Below are 27,807 nucleotides of genomic sequence, written 5' to 3' on the forward strand. Positions count from 1 at the left end.
AAATGTTTCCAAACTAATTAAAAAGAAATAACTGAAATATCACATTTACATAAGTATTCAGACCTTCCTAGTCCCACTTGCCTGCGCTTGGTCCATAACCCTCCAAACCTGTCCTATCCATGTACCTGTCCAACTGTTTCTTAAACGATGGGATAGTCCCAGCCTCAACTACCTCCACAGGCAGCTTGTTCCATACACCCAACACCCTCTGTGAAAAAGTAACCCCTCTGATTCATATTAAATCTTTTCTCCTTCACCTTGAACCCATGTCCTCTGGTTTTCAATTAGCCTACTCTGGGTGAAAAACTCTGCATCTAACCAATCTATTCCTCTCACAATTTCGGACACTTCTATAAGAAGGGTCTCGACCCAAAACGTCACCCATTCCTTTGCTCCATAGATGCTGCCTTACCCTCTGAGTTTCTCCAGCATTTTTATCCACCTTCTATAAGATCTCCCCTCATCCTCCTACGCTCCATGGAATAGAGACCAAACCTACTCAACCTCTCCCTATAGCTCACACCTTCTAGTCCTGGCAACATCCTCGTAAATCTTTTCTGAACCCTTTCAAGCTTGACAATACCTTTCCTATAACATGGTGCCCAGAACTGAACACAATATTCTAAATGCTGTCACACCAACATAATAATACAACTGCAACATGACCTCACAATTCTATACTCAATACTGACTGATGAAGGCCAAAGTGCCAAAAGCCTTTAAAGCAGTCTTAATAAATTAGTCTTAACGCAGTTCTACATAAATCAAGGATAGATTGAAGAAATATTGAGGAAATAAGTTTTCAGTCCGAGCCAAAATTTATTGATGATAGAAAAGCTGCTCTGTTAAATTAAATTTTTTATTAGTCAAATTGCATATGTGAATTTCAAAAACATACAAAATATACAAAGCAAAAATGAAAAACTATAACAAGGCTGTTGGCAGGCAATGATACAAGATCATTCAATTTCCTTTCTGTCCAGACATCACCGTGGACAGGTTGGGCACTACTAAATGCTCAATTCATATCCAGCACGCACACTATTAAGTAATGGCTTGTAAGCACAACAACTATATAATGATAATCCACTAAATGGTAAAAGTTTTGAGACTTATAAAAGTGATAGGAAAAGTTTAAAATAGAGTTTGCAATTTGTTTTCCAGCATATCCTTCATTTTGTCTGGATCCTACCTTTGATTAATCTTAACAGGCTTAAGTAATTGGCATTTTTTGCATTTAAACATATGTTGTATTTTACACTGATTTAAGGCTTCAGTAATAGGCCAATGATAGCTATTAGTAAATAAAAAGAAATTCTGTTCTTCTACACCATCCAAAGTAGCCACAACAAACTAGTATCATTAATACAGTCAGAATAATTTTCAAATTGAATTTCATGTATCTTAACAAGGAAGTTATAATCCTGATCAATCAAATACCACTGTAGTTAAGACTTAAAGACGTGCACTGCCCGCACAACATATTGACGACAAATAGGGCATTCATTCATGCGCTTTCCACATTTGGTGCAGGTGACCATGTGACCACACTCCAGCAGCACACAATCAATCACTGCATCCATACAGATTCTGCAGAGGTTCTCATCACCCCCTAGCTGCATCTTTTCTTCCACTGAAAGATAAACAGAAAAAGGTTGCCATAAAAAGTAAAAACAATGCTGGGTATTGCAATATACACAGTTTTGAAGTAAGCTTATCCATTTGTTACAGCATAACTTCTTGGCTCGCTAAAGATGTTCGGGATAATCATGATACAATTAGCCTATTGTCATTCTAGGCCCAAGCATTAACTTTTTCAATCTACTGGCATGCAATAGCACATTAGAATATAATTCGTCAATTTTGATTTGATTATTCAAATACAGGAATTATGAAAACTTCAGCTCTTCAAGGAAGGTTATGCAAGTTAACTAAATGTAAGTTTTATATCTGGAATTTCAGTTATGGATATATTGTGTATCTACCTAAACAGGGACAAATGAAAACTTTAAATTTCAATTGCATATGCAAGACTACACCATTTTATAAATAAGTGGGCCAGCATTGAAAAAATCAATGACCTTTTCTGACCCATAGTTACACTTTGTTTGTAAATGTAGCTACTTTCTGCAACTACTCAGTAGAAGATTATGACATCTTTCTTTTCAGTGAACACTGACAATCCAGGATCGCTGAGAATAAGAGTATATACACTCAATAAGTGTCAGAATTCAGAACATATTGTGTGTTAATTTATGGAAATATTCTGAACAAAATCTATCCATCTTGTCCTTTAACCAGTAAATTATTGATTTTATAAACACAGAGTGGGAAGCTCAACTTACCAGTAGCTTCAGCGTGATTATTTTCATTTTCCACTGAAATAAAAGAAAGTTTGAAAATCACATTTTGCATTATTAACATAGTTCTGAAAACATGTTGCAGGCAAACTTACAAAATTTGCGGTTTTCTTCTGTTTCCTTGAATAACCTGATCACTCTTTCCACCAATTCCCATTTTTCACAACACCCCGAATAACTGACAAAATTGCGTGCCAGTATTTCCTTCAGTTGACGAACAGTCAACGCTTCAACATCATCAGTATTGGATAAGTCTGAGAGTGAGACTCGTGTATTTTTAGGCTGATTGTCATCACTCATTCCATTTGCCTGCAACATAAAACACCAATGATTGGTATAAATAGGTTTTTGCATTGGAATATTTTGCATTTAAATGAACAGAACAGTGCTGCTTTTTATCTGGTAATAAAATACACATACATTTCTTACACATGAAATGGTAGAATTCCCCATTGGAAAAAAAATCGGTTTAGATCGAACTTTAATATACATTTCAACTTCAGTATTTCTTGCAACATAACTGTTGCATATTGATATTTAAAATGCAGTTTTTTTTTAATCTTGTCTTGATGTTTTATAGCACAGAATCCTTGCTAAGTATATTATTATCCATAGTATACTTAGCAAGGGTACTATTCCTCTCGTATTCTTGCTAAGTAAATATCCTTCCATTGTAAATTCAGAGTGAAATTTTGAATTATGGACAGAGGGAAATAAAATTACATGAAATTTGTAGTATTTAAAATTCAGATTAAGTGTCTTCTTATCGAGTCCACACACAAGATTAGAAGTTGTTCAGCCGGAGCTAAACACACTTCTCGGCATCTGCATACAATGGTGTCTGTCTTGTCGCTTCTTGTGGTGAAAAGATTGGTGGAAACAGTGCCACGACGTGAACGCTCTTTCATTGACCCTAGTTTAAGGGTGAGAAACCTGCATCTGAACCAGATGCCCTGAATGTAAATAATGGCAATAATGGCAACCGGTATCAGGATAGAGTTTGACTAAAATAGAATGGGGAAAATAAGATTAAAGAGCAAGATAGATCAACAATGGCTGACATGCAAGGAGGTGGTATTTCACATGCTGCGGAGGAGCAAAGGCTCTGAGAAAATGGCGCCTTCTATGTCCAATGCAGGAAGTTAAAGATGGCATCAAATTTAAAGAAAAGCTTAGCATTTTGAAAAGATTAATGTTGGTTCATATTTGGAAAGTTTTTAGAAACCTAGAAAGGGCTAATAAAAATATTATGGATGAGCAGAATGAGAATTAACTCAAACAATGTGCCAAAGTAAGAGTGCCTGTAGATATATAAATCTTATCTATTATTATTATATATTACTAAAACTCTCATCTTGTTTGTTTGTTTGTACCTATATTTGTTCCCGTAATACAGCCACAACGGTACACAACAGCACGACAATTTTAGGCACACCTTACTCACTATTGTCCTATGGTGTGCAGTAGCAAGTTTTGTTCAGATTGATGTTATATTTTAAAAGTTATTGATTTTTTAAACTTTAATAAACCTGGCAGTCGCTCTCCCACTTGCTGGCCGCGCCTGCGCAGTTGGGGGGAGGGTTGCCGTGGCGTAACAACGGGAACCCATCAGCCGCGCCTGCGCAGTTGGGGGCTATGGGTGAATTATGGAATATTGCATTGGGGGACAGGGACCCAACGGGTCCGCGCTTGGTAGTAATTAAAAGCCAACTTTGAGGAAGTAATGAGAAAGTGAAATATAGAAATTTTTTGGATTATTCTTCATTACAGAAGATACTAAAACATCTCAATGGTAGTATATCCTACACCTATGGGCAGTGTGGAACTTTAAACAGCATCACCAGTCGCTCACTGCTTTTCCACGAATGAAGCTGAAATCCGGCACCCTATGTGATTAAAAACAATGGCTGGAGAGACAATTGAACTTGTCATTTACCACAATTCCTTGGGTTCTGGCAAGGTCCCAGGGCATTGATAAACAAATCAGGGTGTAATGTTACTTTTCAGAAAAGGAGGCACAAAAACAGGAAATTAAAGTCCAATTTGCCTTACATCTGTAATCGGGAATGCTGGAATCTATTAATGAGGTAATAGTATATTTTTAATCATAAGACAATCAAAAAGAGTTAACATGGTTCTATGGAAAAAAAACATTTGCTGAATTTATTTGAGGTTGTAACATAAAGATATAGATCCACAACCAATTTTCCAGCTCCCTTGGTTCCAGCGCTTTGCCATATTATCCAATACTGATAAGCATCAAATAATGATCAAATACACCTCTTACCCACTAATTATACCCATCCCGTGTCTCTACAGCACCATAGACTGCTAAAAATGTTAAACAAATATTAAATGTAAATTAAATTTACAGCAAAATTTGCATCAGAAAGCGGGCACGAGTTAGCGATTTGCCCTCTGAAGTCCCGATGAGGGACGAGATTTGGCCGAGCTGAGATTTGCTGAAAATGCAGTAGGGGGAACACCTCCGCCACACTTGCCATCCTGCGCGGGCTTCACAGGAGCCCAACGGTACAAGAACGATCCACCAAGGTCGCCTGGGGCCAATATACCGACCCGCAATGTCAAAACTGACTATGGGAACGGATCCACCAGCTCAGGCCAGAGTCCCCAAGCCCCGGCCACAGGGAGCAATTTTGACCCACTGATCAGCTGCGGAAGTCCCGATGAGGTCAAGATCGGCAGTCACACCCGGCCGATGCACCACATTCTCAGGGGGACTACCAGGGCGGGGACTTCAAGTACGTTCTCGAAATTTTGTCAGGAAAAAAAGAAAGTGGCGGACCACCAGTTCTACTCAAAGAAATAGTAGATAATATATTCAGGGTTTTGATCAGAGCTACTCAAAAGGTTAGTGCTTAAGGTTGTGGATGCTTGAAATTATAGGCCATATATTGGTACGGGTAAGAGATTGACCAACTATCAGAAAACTAATTAAAATAAATGGGAATTTTTCAGATTGTCAATTTGTAACCAGTGGTTGCCTCGTGGTTTTGGGTCCCCATATTTAATGAATGAATGAATGATACTTTATAATCACAAGCGACATATCACTGAAATTCTTTGTTTTGCATAACATACACAAAGTATGCAAAGAGTCGCCATGTATAAGGTGCCGACAAAGTTACATAGTGTTCCATGTAGAACACTTAAGAAAGGGTTCCTGGCATGAGGGATTCATGATGCATGAAGAAAATAGGCCGTAAACATATTGCAGTGCAGAAGAACGAGGCATGATCTTACTGAAACATAACATTCTTTGGGGGACTGAGAGTGGATAGCTAGTGAGGATACTGAGAATTAGGGGGTCAGTTTCAGAGTAAGGGATTGCACATTTTATTTTTTTGATGAGGAACAATTTCTTTCCTCAGGGGACTGAACCTTTGGAAATCTCTACCCCAAAGATCTGCAAAGGCAGTAAATATATTCAAAGTGGGGATTGACAAATCTTTGAACTGCTAGGAGAGAGATCAAGAGGTATTGGGAGAGCATGTGTTTGAGGATCAAAGGGCCAAATTTATCTACTTTTGCACCTGTCTTTTATATTTTCTATGTTTCTACTGTGATTCAAGAACTTCCACTTGTCAATGATTTGCTTTGAATTTTCAATGCTGCAATTTAGCTTATGTTCAATACGACGCATTACAGGGGAAATTGTAGTCATGGAAAACTGTCCTTGTCATGATTTTGTTTAAGAGAACATTTAAATTTTTATTCTCTATCCTGATTTTTGAAAGCGATTTTGTGGATTCTACAAGAGCAAATATGCGTTACCCAAATGAAAATTTTACCACTTAACTCACAATCCAGAAACCTTCAATAACGGTAAGTGGGGAAAATTGATTCACAAGTAACTACTTTGAAAGCATTACAAATGTAACATCTTCCCTTTATTACCTACATGCTTTTGGAAATAAAAGCATCCCATTCTGTGAACCAATTTTTTTGCATTAATGTAATTTTCTCCCAGATAAAAGTTCCCAACAGGTATGCGTGTCATACAAAGCAACTAAATTAATTACTGCTACGGACATCTCAGACAAGCCTTTATTCAATTTTTTATGCTTCCTGGAATTTTCTAGCAGAAGAGTGTCTTTTGGCTTCTAATTGATGTGCTCGGGCACCTGAAAAGTACATTGGAACTTAGAGGTCAAAGAAATATTACAAGGACACAATATATTTAAGAAATTCTGAAAAAAACTATATCGAAATTCGGTACATTCAAGTACAGAAGAAATTGCCCTGGTGTATGAGACATTTGCACTTTTGGGACCAACTTAGCTTCTGAGGGCCTGGAGATAAAACTTAATCAATCATCAATCTTTATAACAAAGAAGCTCCACCCATAGCAGTGATTCATTGTGTAAATGGTGAATTATTCAAGAAATGTGAAGATAATTTAGATGCTTGTTATTTAGAAGTAATATAGATTTTAGAAATGGGTGTTATTTTAACGTAAATTAAGTATTTTAACTGGGTTCAATTCATTAAATTCAATAATTAATTGATTACATAGAAAACTAACAGAAATAGGCTATTTGGGACCTTGTTCTACCATCCAATATCATCATGGCTGATCCTCTAAATCCAGAACTTGCTCCCTATCCCTCTTGCTGACTTATTTCTACAAATCTATCTCCTTAAATGTATTCAGATTTGGTCTTCAAAGCTATCCGTGGTACAGAATTTCATTGGTGCACAACCCTCTGGAGAAATTTCTCCTCACTTCAGCTCTAAATGTCCTACTCTGTATTTTGAGACTATTATCCATTTTTCTAGACACCTACCAACGAGATTTGCAATATAGGGAACATACTATTTAAGTGATCATGGACAAAACAAAAAATATAAACATGCACATACCGGACTTTGTTCTGATTCAGATCTTCTATCCATTGAAAATGATGCATCTTCTCTCACCTGAAAAGAAATTGAATATGCAAATATTCCAGTATTTCTGCAAGATTGTTCCAGAGGGATGAATGATTATGTCCCATTTGATTCTACGGACTCCTTTTCATCATTCTACAACCTTTCTACAGAAAGCAAAGTCACCATAACTAAAGCAAAAGAAAACTGCTGGAAGAGCTCAGCAGGTCAGGTAGCACCGGTGGAGGGTCCTGATCCAAAATGTGATCTGCCCATTTCCCTCCACAGCTGTTACCTGACCCCCTAGGTTCCTCCAGCATTTTATTCAAAATTCTAGAATCAGCAGCCTCGTGTCACCATGACAATGTAGGCAAATAAGGCTAGACCAGTTTGAGGACATAGACCACACAAGTTTTGCTGCAGTCTATAGCAGTATAAAAATGTGTCAGAAGCTACAAAAAAAATGTTCCTTTCTACTTTATAGTAGAAATTCATTATTGTTAATAATTAAGTATTATGGCCAAAAGTATTCAAACAATTAAGAAAGGTTGAATGCCAAATCGTCAATTTTCACAAATGATAATAAAAACCTAGTAGACCTTAGGAGGCATTTAAAATTAAGTACATATATGGAGAAACTGTTTGGAAAATTTGTGCAATTCCAAACAGAAAGCATAAATATAATAACTCAACTATCCAGGGGCCACAGTTTAAGAATAAGGAGTAAGCCATTTAGAACGGTGATGAGGAAACACTTTTCCCTCAGAGTGGTGAGTCTGTGGAATTCTCTACCTCGGAGGGCAGTGGAGGCAGGTTCTCTGCATGCTTTCAAGAGAGAGCAGGAACGGGGTACGGATTGGGGATGATCAGCCATGATCACATTGAATGGCGGTGCTGGCTCGAAGGGCCAAATGGCCTACTCCTGCACCTAATGTCTATTGACTATCAGAATAAATACAAGGATTTGAGGACTTCTTTTATTTGAAGAATGGCAAGTAGGAGAAACATTACTCGACTGGAGTGATTGAAACAGTTAATATTGTCGCATTTTTGGGAAGAATTTATGTAATAAATAAAGGGATTTGTAAAGATATTCAGGCTCTTAGGGGTTCCTTGAATTTATACAAACTTATGTTGGACTAAACGATTTTTTTGTTCTACAAAGTCAATCCAATTCTCACTATAATGTAGCCCATTCATGTATGATCTAAGATTTTTTATTTCATGTTTTAGATGTCCATCTAAGACTTTTTGAACATGTGTAGCTTCAATATCACTCTTGAAAGCACCCAAATCAAGCTGCTTGATCAGCAATTCCTCCACAACCTTTGCAAAGCCCAAATGCACAGTTGCACTGCAGTAACCATACTAGACACTTCCCAACACATTACCTTACCCTCTGAGAAGGACGATGACAGCAGAAACACAAAAATGCCACTGCCTTCTGCCGATTCCACTCAGTTACAGACCTCAGTGGAAATATATTTCCATACTATTGTTGTTAGGTCAAATTCTTGGAACGCGATAAGAATCGTCACTGCAAGACTACAGCAACCCATCACATGACTCAGCAACATCCAGAAGGGCAGATGAGAATGAATGATAAATGCTGCACTAGGTGGTGTCATCCACAACCCCAAAAAGGTTATTCGAGAATGTAATTAATGTAGAAACAATTCATAGGTCACAGGAGCAGAATTAGGCCCATTCAGCCCATCAAAGGTCATTCAATCATGGCTGATCTATCTTTCCCTCTCAACCCCATTTTCCAGTTTTCTCCCCATAACCTTTAACACACTTACTAATTAAGTACCTGCCAATATTTGCTTTAAAATATAGAAAGACTTGGCCTCCACATCCTTCTGTGGCAATGAATTCCACATTCACCAATCCCTGGCTAAAGAAATTTCTCGTCTCCTTTCTAAAAGTATGTCCTTTTATTCTGATGCTGTGCCCTCTGTTCCTAGACTCTCCCACTAGTGGAAATATCATCTCCATATCCACTCTATCCAGGTCTTTTGTTATATGGCAAGTTTCTATGAGATCCCCCTCATCCTTCTAAACTCCAGCGAGTACAGGCCCAGAGCCATCAAACGCTCATTATACTCCGGGATTATTCTTGTAAACTCCCTCTGGGCCGTCACCTATGCCAGCGCATCACTCCTCAGATATGGGGCCCAAAACTGTTCACAATACATCAAATGCAGTCTGACCAGTGCCTACAATGCCTCAGTGTTATATCCCTGTTTTTATATTCTGGTCTCATCAAAATGTATATTATTATTGCTTTTGCCATCTTTACTACGGATTCAACCTGCAAATTAACCTTTTGGGCACCTTGCACCAGCATTCCCAAGTTTCTTCGCACCTCTGATTTCTAAATCCTCTCCTCATTGAGAAAAGTCTACGCCTTCACATCTACTGCCAAAATGCATGACCACACACTTTTCTACGCTGTATTCCATCTGCCACTTTGCCCATTCTCCTAACCAATCCAAGTCCTCCTGCAGACTCCCTGCTTCCTAGTGTGGTCCTCTACACCTATCATTATATCATCTGTACACTTGGCCACAAATCTATTAATTCCATCATCCAAATCATGAATATACAAAATTAAAAGTAGCTGACTAAATCCCTGTGGACTAGTCACTGGCAGCTGACCAGAAAAAGCCCCCTTAATTCCCACTCTTTGCTTTCTGCCATTCAGCCAATCGCTGAAATAATTATTTGAATATCCCAACAGCAGCAATTTAAAACATTTATAAAAGCACAGAACTCATTCTGAAAGTCTGTGTGTGTGCGCACTCCCCCCCTCCCCCCCCCCCCCTCCTTCCCCCACTCTATTCCCCCCCCCCCCCCCCCAATGTATTTAAGTCATTTCTGGGGAAGAATAGCAATACATTTGAAAAATAATGAATTACCTGTTGCACGTTTGAAGTTCCTGAGCTCGGTCTTTGATTTGCTGAAATCCCCTGAGAAAACGTCGCTGCAGAAGCTGAGGCAGCAGCGGAAGTGGTAGTATAAAATTGTGAACTCTGCGAGTGTATACTCTCTGTGTCCACACCATCAGCACCTGATCCATGGTGGCTCAATATAAGTTGTACCAAATCCTCCTTCTCACAACAGGTGTCAATGGGTATGTTTCTCAAATTAAGGTACTGGCGTAGATTTTTCACCTTTAATTTCATAAGCTCATTACGCTGGAAAGAAGTTTGTTGTAGCAATTCACATGTACAGCATCTTCGTAGGTTTTCTTGCATCACCGAACAGAATGTACAGAAATTCTTCTTGCAATCCTTACATGTATACTAGTGAAGAAAATAATCACTTTGAAATAGTATATTTAACTGTCTGGTTTAGTGAATTTACTTTGTTTAAGAAAGCTTCAAAAGAGGTCCTTCAGGAATAAAATATGTCTTTCATCAACAAAAATCAAGGGGCTTATGAGGATGTAGGAAGATGTTGAGGAGACTACACTTGGAGTACTATGTGCAGTTTTGGTCACACAGCTTTAGGAAGGATGTCATTAAGTTGGAAATAATGCAGTGGAGATTCATCAGGATGTTACAAAAGTTTGAGTTATAGGGAGAGGTTGGATAGGCTGGGACTTTTTTGGAGTGTCAGAGACTGGGGGTTGACTTTATTGATGTGTATCGAAGGGCCTGCATCCATGCTGTATGCCTCTCATTACACCATTCTGATCTCCACCTGCTTTAAGAGGACCACTAAAGAAAATTAGGATAGCATGCCTTAATGACTACTGTCCAGTGGCTCTGCCATACACCATCATGAAGCGCTGTGAAAGACTGTCAATGGAACACATAAACTCCAACCTCCAATATAGCCTTGATCCACTACAATTTGCCAACTGTTGCAACGGACCCACAGCAGATGTCATCTCCCTGGCCCTAAACAACTCTGGAACTCCTAGACAATAAGGACACCTATGACAGTCAGTCATAGGTTGGCAGTCAGAGCCTTTTCCCCCAGGGTGGAAATATCACAAACTAGAGAGCACGAGTGAAAGCAGGAAAGTTTAAAGGAAATGTGCAGGACGTTTTTTGTCAGAGAACGGTGGGTGTCTGTAATGTGATGCCAGGGTGGTGATGGAAGCAGATAGTGGCGTTTATGTGGTTTTTAGATAACATGGAAACAGGAAATATGTTGATTTAAAAAAAAATATTAACCGCATTTCAAGTGGAAATGGAAACTACCCAGTAATTATCCCAAAAAATTGCAACTTCAAATACTAACCTAAAACAAATAGCAAATTCCATGGTATCACAAAAATATTGAACTATTTGCATACTCACCAACTAAAAACCTAACAAAATCTTAGTCAAAAATTTGCGATAGTAAATGCACATTACATACTTCACTTGAATACAATTTGTTAATGTTCGCTGTGCACACTATACACAGTCACATTTATTTAATTAGAGCATGCCATCCAAAGTATTCCTTAACTTTTTTCTACAGTGGTTAGCAATAAAAGTGTCGTTGACATATTCTTCATTTAGTGTGACAATTTATGAAATCTAACCTACTAAAAATTAATTCCAGTCTTAGCCTATTCAAAAGCATGGGTGTTAACACCGACGCTACCTCACAAACAATTGAAAGCATTTAGACACCATAGTCCATGTATAGTAGTCGTGGCCCACAGCATTACTTGTTGTACATTACTCACAAATGGCCTGTATACGACAGTCTACTCAATCCCTAACGTTTCTCCCTGTTTTAGTGCAGAATAACAAACTTAATAATGTACAAAAGATTCAAAAATATTATCCAACATACCTTTTTCCTAAAACGAGTAAATGCCTGACCACAATCTTCACAGACTAAATTTGGAACGTCAGGTGATGGTGTGGGATATGATGAATACCCGGTGCTGTGGGCAAACCTGAATGGCCCTGTACCTCCACCGAATGCAGGTTGCTGGCCGCGTACAGTTCCAGTACCCATTACCTCATTTATTAAACCACAACATGAAGCCCACATTGATGTGGCCCCAGACTACAAAACAGAAAAATTCATATTCTATTGGAGTACACTGCATGCCTCAGAGGTGAAGTACAGAAATGTATGATTATATAACAGAAGCAGCATTTTCAAGTTTGCCACTTAAACCAGAGAATTTAAGTTGAAGAGAGGAAGACTCCAAATCAAAAAGTTGCATCTTAAAACTGTTCAATTTTTACCACTGCAAGTTATTCTCCACATTTTTATGCAGCTACAATATTCTGCTCCCATTCAAGTTGGACATTGTAAAACTCCAATAACCCAGCACCTATGGGAATTTGACTTTCTGATTGTGAGATTTTATTTTACTAACATAGTTTGGATTTTGTTCATTTTACATATTACAGTAATGTAATACATTTTGTGGCAAGTTGAGTGAGTTTAAAGGGAGCAGGAAATGTATAAATATTCAATCCTTGCTACAGTTGCAAATCTGCTCATGCTCCCAACCCCTGGAATATAAGACCACACCTCGATTTGTATTCTTATAGATTGTATCCTTATAGATTTAGATGAAGGGATTCAAAGTAACATTAGCTAATTTGCAGACGACACAAAGCTGGGGGGCAGTGCAAACTGTGAGGAGGTTGCTATGAGGATGCAGGGCGACTTGGACAGGTTGGGTGAGTTGGCAGATGCAGTTTAATGTGAATAAATGTGAGGTTATCCACTTTGGTGGCAAAAACAGGAAGGCAGATTATTATCTGAATGGTATCAAATTGGGAAAGGGGAAGTACAAAGAGATTTGGGGGTCCTTGTTCATCAATCACTGAAAGTAAGCATGCAGATACAGCAGGCAGTGAAGAAAGCTAATGGCATTAGTGATAGTCTAAAATGGCCTTCATAACAAGAGGAGTTGAATATAGGTGCAAAGAGGTCCTTCTGCACCTGTACAGGGCCCTGGTGAGACCACACCTGGAGTATTTTGTGCAGTTTTGGTCTCCTAATTTGAGGAAGGACATTCTTGCTATTGAGGGAGTGCAGCGTAGGTTCACGAGGTTAATTCCCGGGATGGCGGGACTGTCATATGATGAAAGAATGGAGTTACTGGGCTTGTATTCACTGGAATTTGGGATGGGGGATTTTATAGAAACATAAAATTATTATGGGATTGGACACGCTAGATGCAGGAAAAATGTTCCCCATGTTGGGGGAGTCCAGAACCAAGGGCATCAGTTTAAGAATAAGGGGTAGTACATTTAGAACTGAGATGAGGAAAAACTTTTTCACCCCGAGAGTTGTGAATTTGTGGAATTCTCTGCCACAGAAGGCAGTGGAGGCTGTTTCACTGGATGCATTCAAAAGAGAGTTAGATAGAGCTCTTAGGGCTAACGGAATCAAGGAGTGTGGGGAGAAGGCAGGTACTGGGTACAGATTGTGGATGATCAGCCATGATCACATTAAATGGCCTACCCCTGCACCTATTGTCTATGTATCTATGTAAGCAAGATACCATATTAACCAAAAAGGAGAAACCATAAAGGCAAAAACTATGCATTCCGGTGAGCAGAAGCTAAACAAAGTACACAAACGGTAACAAAAGAAATTGTACGAGTCACAAAAATGACACGTGGAAAAGACCTAAAAGATAGCTCGAGAGTGGAATTAATTGATAACACAAGAAATAGAAAGTTGGAGCAGGCCATTGGGCCCCATTCCTATACTCCCATTTATCAGGATCTAGCTGTTCTTTTACCTAAAAGCCATTCTCTTGCACTATCCCCAGATTCAAAATACAATATACAAAAGTCTATTGGTCTGATTTGAATTATTTCCATGACTAAGCCTCCACTGACCTCCAAGGTAAGAATTTTAAAGTGTCAGCACTCCCTGCGCAACATAAATTCTTATCTCCGATCTAGGTGATTTACCTTTTATTCTGCATCCAGCCTGTAAAGCCCTGTAAAAACTCTGAAGGTTTCTGTGACATCTCACCCCCTTTCTTCTAAACCCTATAGAATACAAGCCTCATCTACTAAATATATCCTCAAATGGCAAAGCAGTTAAAGATAGATTAGTGAATCTTTTTTGTCCTTTTATAGCAAAGAACACCAAAACTCCAAATACCGTCAATGCTCCAAGTGGGGACTCATCCACAGAAAGGGAATAAGACAGTTTATCTCCTGTGCTCAAATTGTCAAGAAATAAAGATGGACATACCATTGGTCTTTGGTGACCTGTGTACAAGGACACCGTGATCTCTGAACAACAATATTACCCAATCTCTCATCATTTGAAAAAATACTCACGTTTTTGTATTGTGCTTCAAAGGCACAAATATGGGTCTGATAGGTCGCCATGGACCGAAGGGCCTGTTTCCATTCTGTCTAATTCTATCACTCTATAGGAGCCCACTATAAGCAATGTAAATGGAAGCATTAATTAAACATAAATAATAATCTTTTAAATGAGTAAATAAACTATGGCAATTGGATTTCAATACAAGGAAACGCAAGGTCATTGAACCTAAGTACCATTGAACCCAAGTGAAAAGCTAGAAGCATTGTGAGAGGGAGGGAGGGGGAGTGAGATTGAAAACTATCAAAATATAACATGATAATGGTGTTGGGTAGACTGATGGGACTGAAGGCTGATAAATCCACAGGGTACTTAAGGAAGTGGCTATAGAAATCGTGGACGCATTGGTGATAATTTTCCAATGTTCTATAGATTCAGGATCAGTTCCTGTGGATGGGAGGGTAGCTAATCCCACTTTTTAAGAAAGGTGGGGGAGATAAAACAGGGAATTATAGACCAGTTAGCCTGACATCTGTGGTGGGGAAGATGCAGGAGTCAATTATAATAGATGAGATAGCAGCACATTTGGTTCGCAGTAACAGGAGCGGTCCGAGTCAGCATGAATTTACGAAGGGGAAATCATGCTTGACTAATCTTCTGGAATTTTTTGAGGATTGTACTAGGAAAATGGACAAGGGAGCCAGTGGATGTAGTGTACCTGGACTTTCAGAAAGCATTCAATAAGGTCCCACATAGGAGATTAGTGGGTAAAATTAGAGCACGTGTTATTGGGGATAGGGTACTGACATGGATAGAAAATTGGTTGGCAGACAGGAAACAAAGAGTAGGGATTAACCAGTCCCTTTCAGAATAGCAGGCAGTGAGTGACTAGTGGGGTACCGCAAGGCTCGGTGATGGGACCACAGCTATTTACAGCATACATCAATGATTTAGATGAAGGGATTCAAAGTAACATTAGCAAATTTGCAGATGACAAAAAAGCTGGGTGGCAGTGTGAACTGTGAGGAGGATGCTATGAGGATGCAGGGTGACTTGGACAGGTTGGGTGAGGTTGCAAATGCAGTTTAATGTGGATAAATGTGAGGTTACTTTGGTGGAAAAAACAGGAAGGCAGATTATTATCTGAATGGTGTCAAGTTGGGAAAGGGGAAGTACAAAGAGATCTGGGGGTCCTTGTTCATCAGTCAGTGAAAGTAAGCATGCAGGTACAGCAGGCAGTGAAGAAAGCTAATGGCATTAGTGATAGTCTAAAATGGCCTTCATAACGAGGAGTTGAGGATGAGAGGGGATCTTATTGAAACAAATAAGATTATCAAGGGATTGGACATGCTAGATGCAGGAAACATGTTCCCGCTGTTGGGGGAGAACCAGGGGCCACAGTTTAAGTGAATGACAGTTCGGGCTGAAAGGGCTCCTGCACTTATTGTCTATTGGCTATGACAGAAAATATATATCTTTTATCTAATAGAAACATAGAAAATAGGTGCAGGAATAGGCCATTCGGCCCTTCGAGCCTGCACCGCCATTCAATATGATCATGGCTGATCATCCAACTCAGTATCCTGTACCTGCCTTCCCTCCATACCCTCTGATCCCTTTAGCCACAAATGGCCACATCTAACTCCCTCTTAATATAGGCAATGAACTGGCCTCAACTACCTTCTGTGGCAGAGAATTCCAGAGATTCACCACTCTCTGTGTGAAAAATGTTTTCCTCATCTCAGTCCTAAAAGATTTCCCCCTTATCCTTAAACTGTGACCCCTTGTCTGGATTTCCCCAACATTGGGAACAATCTTCCTGCAACTAGCCTGTCCAACCCCTTAAGAATTTTGTAAGTTTCTATAAGATCCCCCCTCAAATCTTCTAAATTCTAGCGAGTACAAACCGAGTCTATCCAGTCTTTCTTCATATGAAAGTCCAGACATCCCAGGAATCAGTCTGGTGAACCTTCTCTGTACTGCCTCTATGGCAAGAATGCCTTTCCTCAGATTAGGAGACCAAAACTGTACGCAATCCTCCAGGTGTGGTCTCACCAAGACCCTGTACAACTGCAGTAGAACCTCCCTGCTCCTATACTCAAATCCTTTTGCTATGAATGCTAACATACCATTCACCTTCTTCACTGCCTGCTTGCACCTGCATGCCTACTTTTAATAACAGGTGTTACCATGACACCCAGGTCTCGTTGCATCTCCCCTTTCCTAATCGGCCACCATTCAGATAATAGTCTACTTTCCTGTTTTTGCCACTAAAGTGGATAACCTCACATTTATCCATATTATACTGCATCTGCCATGCATTTGCCCACTCACCCAGCCTATCCAAGTCACCTTGCAGCCTCCTAGTATCCTCCACACAGCTAACACTGCCCCCCAGCTTCGTGTCATCCGCAAACTTGGAGATGTTGCATTCAATTCCCTCGTACAAATAATTAATATATATTGTAAATAGCTGGGGTCCCTGCACTGAGCCTTGCGGTGCCCCACTAGTCACTGCCTGCCATTGTGAAAAGGACCCGTTTACTCTTACTCTTTGCTTCCTGTCTGCCAGCCAGTTCTCTATCCACATCAATACCGAACCCCCAAATGAATTCTAAATTTTTTTTAAAGCAGATTGGTGAACAGAAGGGAGAAGCGCACTGCAGTTTGTGAAAGCCCCGATAACATCAGGAATTCTGAAAGCATCCCTGGGTACTACATTACATGAAGATTTTTTTTGCCTTGAAGGAAAACCAATGCATTAGTTAGTTGGTAAACATTATTTGGAGACTGCCAAAATTAAATTGTAAAATAGGATTAAACAAAGGTTGTATTCTTTGGATTTTACAAGTTTAAGGCATTTTTGATTGGTTTAGAAAAATAAAGGAGAATTGATAAATATGAATGAAAAGGTCAGATTTGTGATTAGTGATAGTCTAAAATAAAACAAAAAATGTTGGAAATTCACATGGTTAAACAGTATTTGCCAAGACAGAATACGCAGTTCAGATAACGATCTTTTATTAAGATCTGTAAAACAAGTAAGTTTTAAGTTGGAGAGAAGGAATGGAGAATAGAACCATTGTTGTGATAGAATAGAACCAATATGCAAATGGCAGTGGTGCTAATTGGAGAGAAGCTGAAGGCTTGCTAATGAATCAACTGGTGGCATTGCACAAGGACAAAAGATAAGAGAAAATAAACAAATGATGGAATTGTGTGATACACAATTCTCAAGTTAATGAAAATGTGAAATAAAAGCAAATGCTAGAAATTCTGCAGGTGTTGTCAGACCTGCTGATATTACTACAGATTAATTACCTTTTCATCAGATCTGATACAAATTGGAAAGTGAATATCTGAAATTGTCAAATTCAGCACTGAATCTCATATAACTCATTCAAGAGCTATAATAGGCCTAAGACAGAAGATCGAATGCTATGGCTTTGCTTATTTTAGGCTTCTTTGTAAAGCAAGAAGCAAAAAATAGATTCAGAATGGGAATGGGATGAAGAATTAAAATGACAGGTAACTAACTGAAAGCTCTGGATCAACTGTGCCATCTGAACAAAGCATTCACACAATCCGTGTTATGATTAACTGATGTAAGGAAGACCATAAGAGCAATATATTAAATTGTTAGTACAGCCAATAGATCGATGGATCCACTCTACCCACCCGATATGGTGGGTAGAGGTGGAAGGAGAGGTGCAATCACCTGCAATTTCATGGTGAATGACATGAGAAGCGGAGTGCATGTTAGAGAGGAATTTATAAACCATGGAGCCATAGAAGGAAAAGTGCCTTCAGAATGTTGAAAGGGGAGGGGGGGCAATAAAATATGTATGCTGATGACAGTACATCAAAGGTGGCAGAAATTATGGAGGATAATTAATTTATTGTGGAGGCTGGTTGAATGGAAGGTAAGGGCAAGAATGCCCTTCTCTTGTTCTAGATGAAAGGAGGGTACGTGAGAACAGAATGTGACAAATGGAACAGAGATGGTTGCAAAATGGCATTCCCTCTAACATAGGTGAAATACGTTCAGGAAAAATCTATCACTGATGTGGCTAGAAGTTCCAAGACTGCTTTCTGGCATCGTACCCAGTCTTATACAACTGGATACAGGTGAATGTAATAGAATATTTGATTACTCACTCCTAATTCAGCAACTAAATTCTGCTAGCCCACATTTGCAAATTGATTTCCTTGAAATAATCTGTAATACATTCTAGCAACTTCTATACTTAAAGGTAAATCAAGAAAATCCCACTTTGTTCAGAGATGAGGCCATTTGGAAACATTTTGTTCAAATTGGGAACTGCTACTAATCAAACAGATTTTTTTAATTGTCTCCTAAAACAATGTCACCAATATCAAAAGTCAAATTATTTTGGATTTGAGGTGATCTCTGACTTTTTCCACTTATTTGAGGCTAAATACATTGAGTACATGTGCACCAAATGAATCAATCAAATAATCCAGATAAACAATAAATTAATGGTCAAAAATGATGTGTTAGTCTGACTGATAAAGCACTGCATGACATTTGAGAAACATGTCACTATTTTACAAGGTAGCTATCATATTCAGTTACCTTTACCTCCCTTTACAGTTGAAAGATCTTCCACTTGGGAGAAAAAATATAATCAATGTTTATTACTGAGTACAGAATATCTTTAAAAGTTCAAGATAATACTTGTCAGATAGTTGCCTCAATGTAGCCTTACAGTGGGGTACATCACAAAGAAGGTTTCAAGTTTTACTTATCGCACATTTGGCTTCCACAAATCAGCAATGGGATAACCCTGTGTAGCACTAATTATATTTCAGTCCAATTCATTAATATGAAATCAAGTGAGGCATGAAAAATGAAAAAAACATTGATGCCAGCCACCAACACCCCCCCCCCAAGAAAAAGCTGGAAGCACTCTAGCCATGTAACAAGCGTGGAAAAAGTAAAAGAGTAAACGTTTCAAGTCAAAGACACTTAATGAGTGTTTCCAACATTTTCTGATTTTATTAGTTATTCTTGGCCTGCATGAACACACTCAGAGAGCAGATTATACTGACAAATTGTAGATCCAAATCTGTCATTTCACGATACCGCAGTTCCATAGTGTCCAATAATATTGTCGAGTTTTGCTGCATTCACAGCATCCCACATAATCCTCCTCCCATTGATTTCAATGAGTGAAAGGTTTCAAACTCCGACTTTTGCATCTTACACACTAAGGACAATTGACAGAAACTATTTAACCTACAAATCTGCACGTCTTTGGAATGTGCAGACAGCACCCATAGTCAAGATCGTATCTGGGTCTCTGGCGTTGTCAGGGCAGCAGCTTTACTGCTGCACCACTGTGCAGCCATGAATTTTATTTTTAATAGTTTATAGAAAATGTTACAGTAAATATTTCAAGGTCCAAAACATTCAAAAAATTAGTGAAAATAGATGGTAATCTTTTTTTAATAAGATGATGGAATGGACAGATAGGTGGCAGATGAAATTGAATATTACACCTCCATCCCCCACCAGGAAGGCCTTAAAGCCCTCCGTTTCTTCCTCGACCGCAGAACCAGCCAATTTCCCTCTACCAACACTCTCCTCTGCCTCGTGGAGCTGGTTCTCACCCTTAACAACTTCTCCTTCAACTCCTCCCACTTCTTCCAAATCAAAGGCGTAGCTATGGGCACTTGCATGGGCCCCAACTATGCCTGCCTCTTTGTAGGGTACGTTGAACAATCCCTGTTCCAGGCGTACACTGACCCATCCCCAAACTATCTCCTTTACATTGCCGACTATATCGGTGCTACGTCCTGCACCCATGCAGAACTCATGGACTTTACCACCAATTTCCATCCTGCACTTAAATTCACTTGGACCATCTCTGACACCTCCCTTCCCTTGCTTGATCTCACTGTTTCCATCACAGGAGATAGACTATCGACTGACGTCTATTACAAACCTACTGACTCCCACAACTATCTCGACTACACCTCATCCCAGCCTGCTTCCTGAAAAAACTCTATCCCCTACCTCCAATCCTCCGTCTACGCCACATCTGCACCCAAGATGAGGTGTTCCATACCAGGATATCCGAGATGCCCTCATTCTCTATGATGGAAGGTTCCCCTCTTCCATCATAGATGAGACCCTCACACGTGACTAATCTGAGGAAGGGTCTCAACCCAAAACATCACCCATTCCTTCTCCCCAGAGATGCTGCCTGTCCCTCTGAGTTACTCCAGCATTTTGTGTCTTTCCTCATTTCAGATTTAGTTCATTTGGAACCCACACCAAAAGTCCCAGTATTTATGGCAGTGTCTCATGAAATGGAACCATTCTTTCCCACACCATTTTTTAAATTAAGTATTCATGTCCTAATCTGCATGTGTCTGTGCCAATTTAAAGAAAGCCTAAATCCACAAGTTCTGTACTTTCATTTAACTCTTAGCCCCATTACTCTCTTAACCGTACTTCAAGATTCCCCTTTTCCATATTGCTTGACCAGGTGGTAGAAGGGGGTATTCTCATAACAACACCCTGAAAACGGTGACACAGGCAGACAATGCAGTGAAGGCGGCATTCAGCATGCTTGCTTTCATAGGTTGAGGCATTGAATGCAAAAGTTGTAATGTCATATTGCTGATGTACAAAACATTGTTCAGACTACTCTTGGAATATTGTGCACAGAAATTCACAAAGATGTTGCCTGAAATAGAGAGCTGTCGATTTAAAGAGAGATTGGATAGGCTGGGTTTATTTTCATTGGAATGAAGGAGGCCGAGGAGTGACTGTCTAGAGGTGTATATGAGAGCAATAGATAGGATAAATGGTCGGTCCTTTTCCGATGGTGATGTCGTCTGAAACTGGTTTAAAGAAGAGAGAAATTTAGAGGAGATCTGTGTGGCAGATTTTTCCAGTGGTGGTTATAGTGGTGAGTTACCAGAGGAAGTGGTAGAGGTAGATACAATTACAGTTTCTAAAAGATATTGGACAGGTACTTAGAAAAGGTGGGGCAAATGGAAGTAGCATGATGGTTGGCATGGACGAGTTGTGCCGAGAAAAACTTGTTCTGTACTCTACGATTATTTGACTCGATAACAATTTAATACTTATTCAATATTCTACATGGTTTCTTAATCCTGCTTGTTGGGGATGCCAAATGTCCAACCTTAATTATGAAATTTCCACATGGGTAACACTGTAAAATGCAGATTTGCAACATGCTTTACTACCACTAAAAAGTAAACAGTGGGATGTTAATTAAGTAATACTGACATTAAGTATATGATCAGAAACATAAACATTAGTCCATTCAGAAATAGCAACATACAAACTGCTGAAAGTAACTGATAAAGTGAGTTATTCGCCGAAAAGATCACATGACATTGTTCACGTCTGTCAAAAACAAATGTCATTTGTACAAAATTCGGATCTTTACACTCTTATAGAGTTGATTTAAGACGATTCCGAAATTATTATTATAACTATGTCATTTTAGTAACTTGCTTGGGCAGAAGATCACTAGTTATTGGAGACAACAATTTGAACAGCTCCCTTATATTTTTCACAAAAGCATTGACGACTGTGGCATAATTTCAGGGTGGTTTGGGAGGTGGTTAGAAACAAATACCAAAACTGAAATATTTCGAAGGCCATGTGTAGGTATGTTGCAAAACCTACCTTGAGCGGGGCTGCAGATCTGTCCCAGACCGTGTGCATGATTTTGGCGCCGTTGAGAAGGGGGCGGGTTTAAAACGCGATTTTCCCTAGGCTATTCAAATCGAGGTTGTTCAGCCTACTTAGTTGCTGACAAAAAATCGCTGCCAGGTACGTTCGCTGCAGCTACTTTTAAATTTAAATGGTTAATTTAATTGTTATAGTAGGTTAAAAATTATGCTATAAACCCGCGACCGCCGACAACGGGACGGATCTCATACAGGGGACAACAGAAGGTAGGTTGTTTATTTTTACATTAAAAAGTGCTTCTTAAGATCCCTTTATACAAAGTTTTATGTTGCGAGTAGCTAATTTGGGGCCCCATTAAATCCCGCAGTATTTTTCTGGGCATATGGGGTACAAATCTACCGCAATGGGAACGTTCTAAACCAGCGCGTTCCAGAGTTCCACAGGATCCCATTCGAAAGCTGATTTAAATGGCCATTAATTTACAGCAATTGAACACTAAATTCCTTCCATTTGGCCTATAAATTAATGTAAATGAGATTTAAAAATCATGTTTTATTGTGAATTCTTTGTGAATGTTATTTTGACACAGGCTATTTAAAAATGTTAATCTTTTCTTGAAAAATGGATATATGTTTAGATCTAGTAATTGAAGTTTGGAATTAGCTACAATTGGGTAACTAACTAATTATATGCTTTAATTTCAGGTCATCCAAGTAAGATTGTTTCATATTGGTTTCAGAATGCTTCAATCTATAATAACTGAAAATATATTTCAGTTTTTAATTTTTAAGAAAGTTATGGCCATTTCACTGTCGATCACAGCTTTTGTGTTAAGTCAATGGAAAATCAAGATGCTAATTTCCGAGTATGAAAATGGCCATAACCTTTTTAATACTGAAGATATGAAAGTGAATTAGGTGTCAAATTAAACTTATTTTTGTGCTTTATCTGATGGGATAAATTGCAGACTTGATTTTTAAAACCTCAACATTTCGTAACATTGCTACCATGTGTGTATATATGACAATGGCTGCTATTATATTATTCCCACACAAGCGACATACGTCTTTTGACATATAACTGATAATTTGAATACATGTAAAAAATCAGACATTAACACCCCATGCTATTTACTCCACTGTTCTCACATTTTTTTGTTTGGATTCGATCGCAGTAAACGTGAGTATGTTTTGTTTTATGTGCAAGGGGGCGGTGGAGGTAGAAATCTGACCCAGAGACCGAGGATGGAAAGCTTTATTCTTGTGGAAAATTGTGGGAGGCCTCAGCTGAGACCAAAGCTAAATCCCAGGCCTAAAACTAGCTCGAAAGATTCTGCTTCCCTCGCCTTTCGTCCAAAAACTCAATAAATAACGTTTCAACCACCACCCGCGCATAACGTCTCCACCCACGATCTCCAATAAAGCAATAAAAGGATATCTGGACTGGAGATGCTGCTGAATCCGGGGGAAACCTGCTGATAAACGACATACATGATTCGCGCCGCATTCTGCAGACAGTTGCCACCTGCGACGGGTGTCAAATGACGGGCGACTACCATAACAACAGCAACATCACCACCACCTCGACGACGACGATCGGAAAACACCGGCCGGACAAGTACCTTCATGACAGTTGCTGTGCGTCCCCGCCCTGACTCTAGGGTGACATGTCGGCCGCGTTGGCGCCGCTGCTCGACTATGAGGAGCTCAGGCCGCGAGCTCGGCGACCGTTAAACAGACAGCAGCTCGCGCGGCAGTGCCCGCCCACTCGTCGACAGGCGCCCGATTGACAGTCGCCTTGACCAATCGGTGGGGAGTGAGTGACGGCACAGGGTGAGTCGAATGAGTGTCAGGGTCAAAGATCGCTATAGGATCTTTGGTCAGGGTTGGTTTGTCTTTCGAAGGGGAAAAGGTGAATTACCTCAGAAAATGTCAACGTGGTCATAGGGGCTATTATTCTTTACGCTGAAATTATTCCAATCCGATGGCCCCACCTCTTGCTAGATTGTTCCTTTGCAACCACGCTCTTAGCTTGAAACAATGGCGCTGACATGGATGTCAAAGAAACCGCCCCACAAAAATCTTCCCATCTCTCTGACACAAATGTCTGAAGGTGCACTATGTGATTATTAGTCGTGATAGCATACAGGAACTAATCACTTTAAATAATTATATCGGACGTCAAAGTAAAAATGAGTTTTAAACAGCTGTAAAGGTGTGGAGTGCACATTATTACGATGTAAACGGAAACATTCAAACTAAGTTAATTTATCAAAAGTTAATTTATTTGTATTTTTAAATCCATTTTGAAATGTTTATCTTAAGGAATTAGAAACTAATAGGAAACAAAAGCTCTTTAGGGCTAAGTAGCGTTGCTTAATTATTAATGTTTTAATTCATACGAATTAATTCATAACAACTCCATTGTATTCTACAGCAAGTTCATGATTCTAATTCTACATCAAAACTTAACCAAGATAATTTCTCACCACTGCACTGATCTCTGCTGGAGTACGGCGACTCTTTGCATGCTGGTCCCAGAGGATGTTTTACAATCGCCCCACTCTTTTAAATCTCTTTTCCTTGTGTTTGACTGTATTCAGTATTATCTGATTTAATTGGTTATCACGGAAACGCTTTTTGCTGTATCAGTACACATGACAATAATAACCTATTAATAGTGCAGATATAGTTAAGGGATATGATATTAGATGTTAAGGGATATGATATAGTTAGAATTACAGAGACATGGCTCCAGAGTTACCGAGGCTGGGAGCTAAACATGCAGGGGTTATCAGGAAGGATAGACAGAAAGGAAGAGGAGGTGGGATGGCATTGCTGGTTAAAGAGGAGATTAATGCAATAGCAAGGAGAAACATTAGCTTGGATGCTGTAGAATCAGTATGGGTAGAACTGTGAAATAGCCAAGGGCAGAAAACGCTTGTTGGAGTGGTACACAGACCACCAAACAGCAGTAGGGAGGTTGGGGTTAGCATCAAGAAGGAAATTAGAGATGTGTGTAGCAAAGCTCCAGTGGTTATCATGGGTGACTTAAATGGTTGGCAGTGGAGATGCAATGGCAAAGGTTTAAAGACCTCATGGATGAACTCCAGAAATTGTTCATCCCTGTCTGGCGAAAAAATAATTTGGGAAGGCGGCTGAACGTTGGCTGACGAGGGAAGTCAAGGATAGTGTTAAAGCCAAGGAAAAGGCATATACATTGGCCAGAAGATGCGGCAAACCAGAGGACTGGGGGTAATTTAGAACCCAACAGAGGAGGACAAAGGGGTTAATTAAGAAGGAGGGGGGGGGGAAGGAGCACGAAAGAAAGCTTGCGAGGAATATAAAAACTGGCTAAAAGTTTCTATTGGTATGTAAAAAGGAAAGTATTAGTGAAGACGAATGTAGGTCCCTTACAGTCAGACACAGGTGAATTTATAATTGGATGAGCCAAGGAAAAGGCATATAAATTGGCCAGAAGATGCGGCAAACCAGAGGACTGGGGGTAATTTAGAACCCAACAGAGGAGGACAAAGGGGTTAATTAAGAGGGAGGGGGGGGGGAAAGAGCACGAAAGAAAGCTTGCGAGGAATATAAAAACTGGCTAAAAGTTTCTATTGGTATGTAAAAAGGAAAGTATTAGTGAAGACGAATGTAGGTCCCTTACAGTCAGACACAGGTGAATTTATAATTGGAAACAAGCAATGGCAGAACAGTTAAACAACTACTTTGGTTCTTTCTTCACTAAGGAAGATTAATCTCCCGGAAATACGAGGGGACCGAGGATCTCGTGGGAGGGAGGAACTGAAGGGAATCCACATTAGTCAGAAAATGGTGTTAGGTAAACTGTTGGGACTGAAGGCAGATAAATCCCAGGGTCTGATGGTCTACATCCCAGAGTTCTCAAGGAGGTGGCCCTAGACATCGTGGATGCACTGGTGATCATTTTCCAATGTTCTCTCAACTCTGGATCAGTTCCGGTGGGCTGGAGAGTAGCCAATGTAACTGCACTTTTTAAGAAAGGAAGGAGAGAGAAAATGGGGAATTATAGACCAGTCGATTGTTAAGGATGTTATAGCAGCGCATTTGGATATTCAGTGACGGGATCGGTCAGTCAGCATGGGTTTATGAAGGGGAAATCATCCTGAACCAATCTTTCGGATTTTTTTGAGGATGTAACAAGCAGAATGGATAAGGGAGAGCCAGTGGATGTGGTGTATCTGGACTTTCAAAAGGCCTTTCACAAAGTCCCACACAAGAGATTAGTATGTAAAATTAGAGCACATGGTATTAGGGGTTGGGTATTGACATGGATAGAGAACTGGTTGGCAGACAGGAAGCAAAGATTAGGAATTAATGGGCCCTTTTCATAATGGCATGCAGTGACTAGTGGGGTGCCTCCAGGCACGGTGCTGGGACCCCAGTTATTTACTGTATATATTAACGATTTAGACGAGGGAATTGTATCTAACATCTCTAAGTTTGTGCATGACACAAAGTTGGGTGGCAGTATGAGCTGCAAGGAGGATGCTATGAGGCTGCAGGGTGACTTAGATAAATGTGTGGTTATCCACTTTGGTAGCAAGAACAGGAAGGCAAATTATTATTTGAATGGTGTCAGATTAGGAGAAGGGGAGGTGCAATGAGACCTGGGTGTGCTTGTACATCAGTCACTAAAAGTAAGCAGGTACACAAAAATGCTGGAGAAACTCAGCGGGTGCAGCAGCATCTATGGAGCGAAGGAAATAGGTGAAGTTTCGGGCCGAAACCCTCCTTCAGACTGATGGGGGGTCAAGTTACGAAAGATTGGTTCAGGATGATTTCCCCTTCATAAACCCATGCTGACTTTGACCGATCCCGTCACTGAATATCCAAATGCGCTGCTATAACATCTTTAACAATCGACTGGTCTATAATTCCTCCCCCCATCAGTCTGAAGCCACCTCCTTGAGTACCCTGGGATGCAGACCATCAGGCCCTGGTGATTTATCAGCCTTCAGTCCCATCAGTCTACCCAACACCATTTCTTGACTAATGTGAATTTCCTTCAGTTCCTCCATCACCCTAGATCCTCTGTTCCCTAGTACATCTGGGAGATTGTTTGTGTCTTACTCTGGCAACCCAGCTTTGAATTGCTCAGCTCAAGCTACTGCGATAAGAGATTCTTCTTGCACATGTCAGGAATATTAGAAGCATCTATGAGTTTTCATGTTGTGCAGAAAGAGCATTCCATTCAGCCAAGCTGCACTGTCATATGTCACCTCCACTAATATCCTGGAAGCTACAAAACTGTCAAAGACTCACGACCCACCAGATGATTTGAACCTACTGTTGCACCAAAAGCGAATTTTGGGGTTCTCCTAAAATACTCTACTCACCAAAGCTCTCATTTTTAAGACCACTGCAAACTGAAAACTGCTCTGTATAAACATTATGTGGTCTCTGAATCTCCCATTTTACACTCTCATGCTTCTGGTCAATAACAAACTGTACATTTTCAGATAACTCATTTTCTCTGTTTCCCAATCAAGTGGTTGGTTGTCCATCCGTAATAGTAAATTAGTCTTTCTCTCTCCATTGAAACTGCATGATCTGCTGG

General features: G+C 39.8%; 2 protein-coding genes across 3 annotated transcripts in view; one reads left to right on the forward strand and one right to left on the reverse strand.

The window, feature by feature from the left end:
- Window positions 1–840: 840 nt before the first annotated feature.
- LOC129709404 (E3 ubiquitin-protein ligase RNF34-like) lies at window positions 841–23,972 on the reverse strand. Of its 2 annotated transcripts, XM_055655747.1 has the most exons (8): window positions 23,831–23,967; window positions 14,525–14,629; window positions 12,051–12,269; window positions 10,172–10,558; window positions 7,245–7,301; window positions 2,456–2,669; window positions 2,346–2,378; window positions 841–1,633 (listed from the first exon to the last, which is right to left on the reverse strand). In XM_055655747.1, the coding sequence occupies exons 2-8, from the start codon at window positions 14,573–14,575 to the stop codon at window positions 1,449–1,451; spliced, it is 1,146 nt and encodes a 381-aa protein (XP_055511722.1). In that variant the 5' UTR covers window positions 14,576–14,629; window positions 23,831–23,967; the 3' UTR covers window positions 841–1,448. The 2 variants fall into 2 exon arrangements, with proteins under 2 accessions (XP_055511722.1, XP_055511723.1); XM_055655748.1 differs by lacking the exon at window positions 14,525–14,629 and having other exon boundaries at window positions 23,831–23,972.
- Window positions 23,973–24,100: 128 nt separating this feature from the next.
- The window catches only part of anapc5 (anaphase promoting complex subunit 5), a 34,857-nt gene continuing 31,150 nt past the window's right edge, over window positions 24,101–27,807 (forward strand). The window contains exon 1 of the mRNA XM_055655744.1: window positions 24,101–24,120. The gene's annotated coding sequence lies outside the window, so the exon portion shown is untranslated. The remainder of the gene's footprint in view (window positions 24,121–27,807) is intronic.

Source organism: Leucoraja erinacea, chromosome 25 (assembly GCF_028641065.1).
Source record: "Leucoraja erinacea ecotype New England chromosome 25, Leri_hhj_1, whole genome shotgun sequence".
Taxonomy (NCBI): domain Eukaryota; kingdom Metazoa; phylum Chordata; class Chondrichthyes; order Rajiformes; family Rajidae; genus Leucoraja; species Leucoraja erinaceus.

Bases quoted from the DNA above. Each gene is read 5' to 3' on its own strand.
- LOC129709404 (XM_055655747.1), bottom strand. From the start codon at position 14,575: ATGGCGACCTATCAGACCCATATTTGTGCCTTTGAAGCACAATACAAA. The intron at 2,670-7,244 runs GTATGTGCATGT...TTTATGTTGCAG, and splicing joins CTGAATCAGAACAAAGTCCG to GCAAATGGAATGAGTGATGA. The intron at 2,379-2,455 runs GTAAGTTTGCCT...CTTTTATTTCAG, and splicing joins AGAAGAAAACCGCAAATTTT to TGGAAAATGAAAATAATCAC.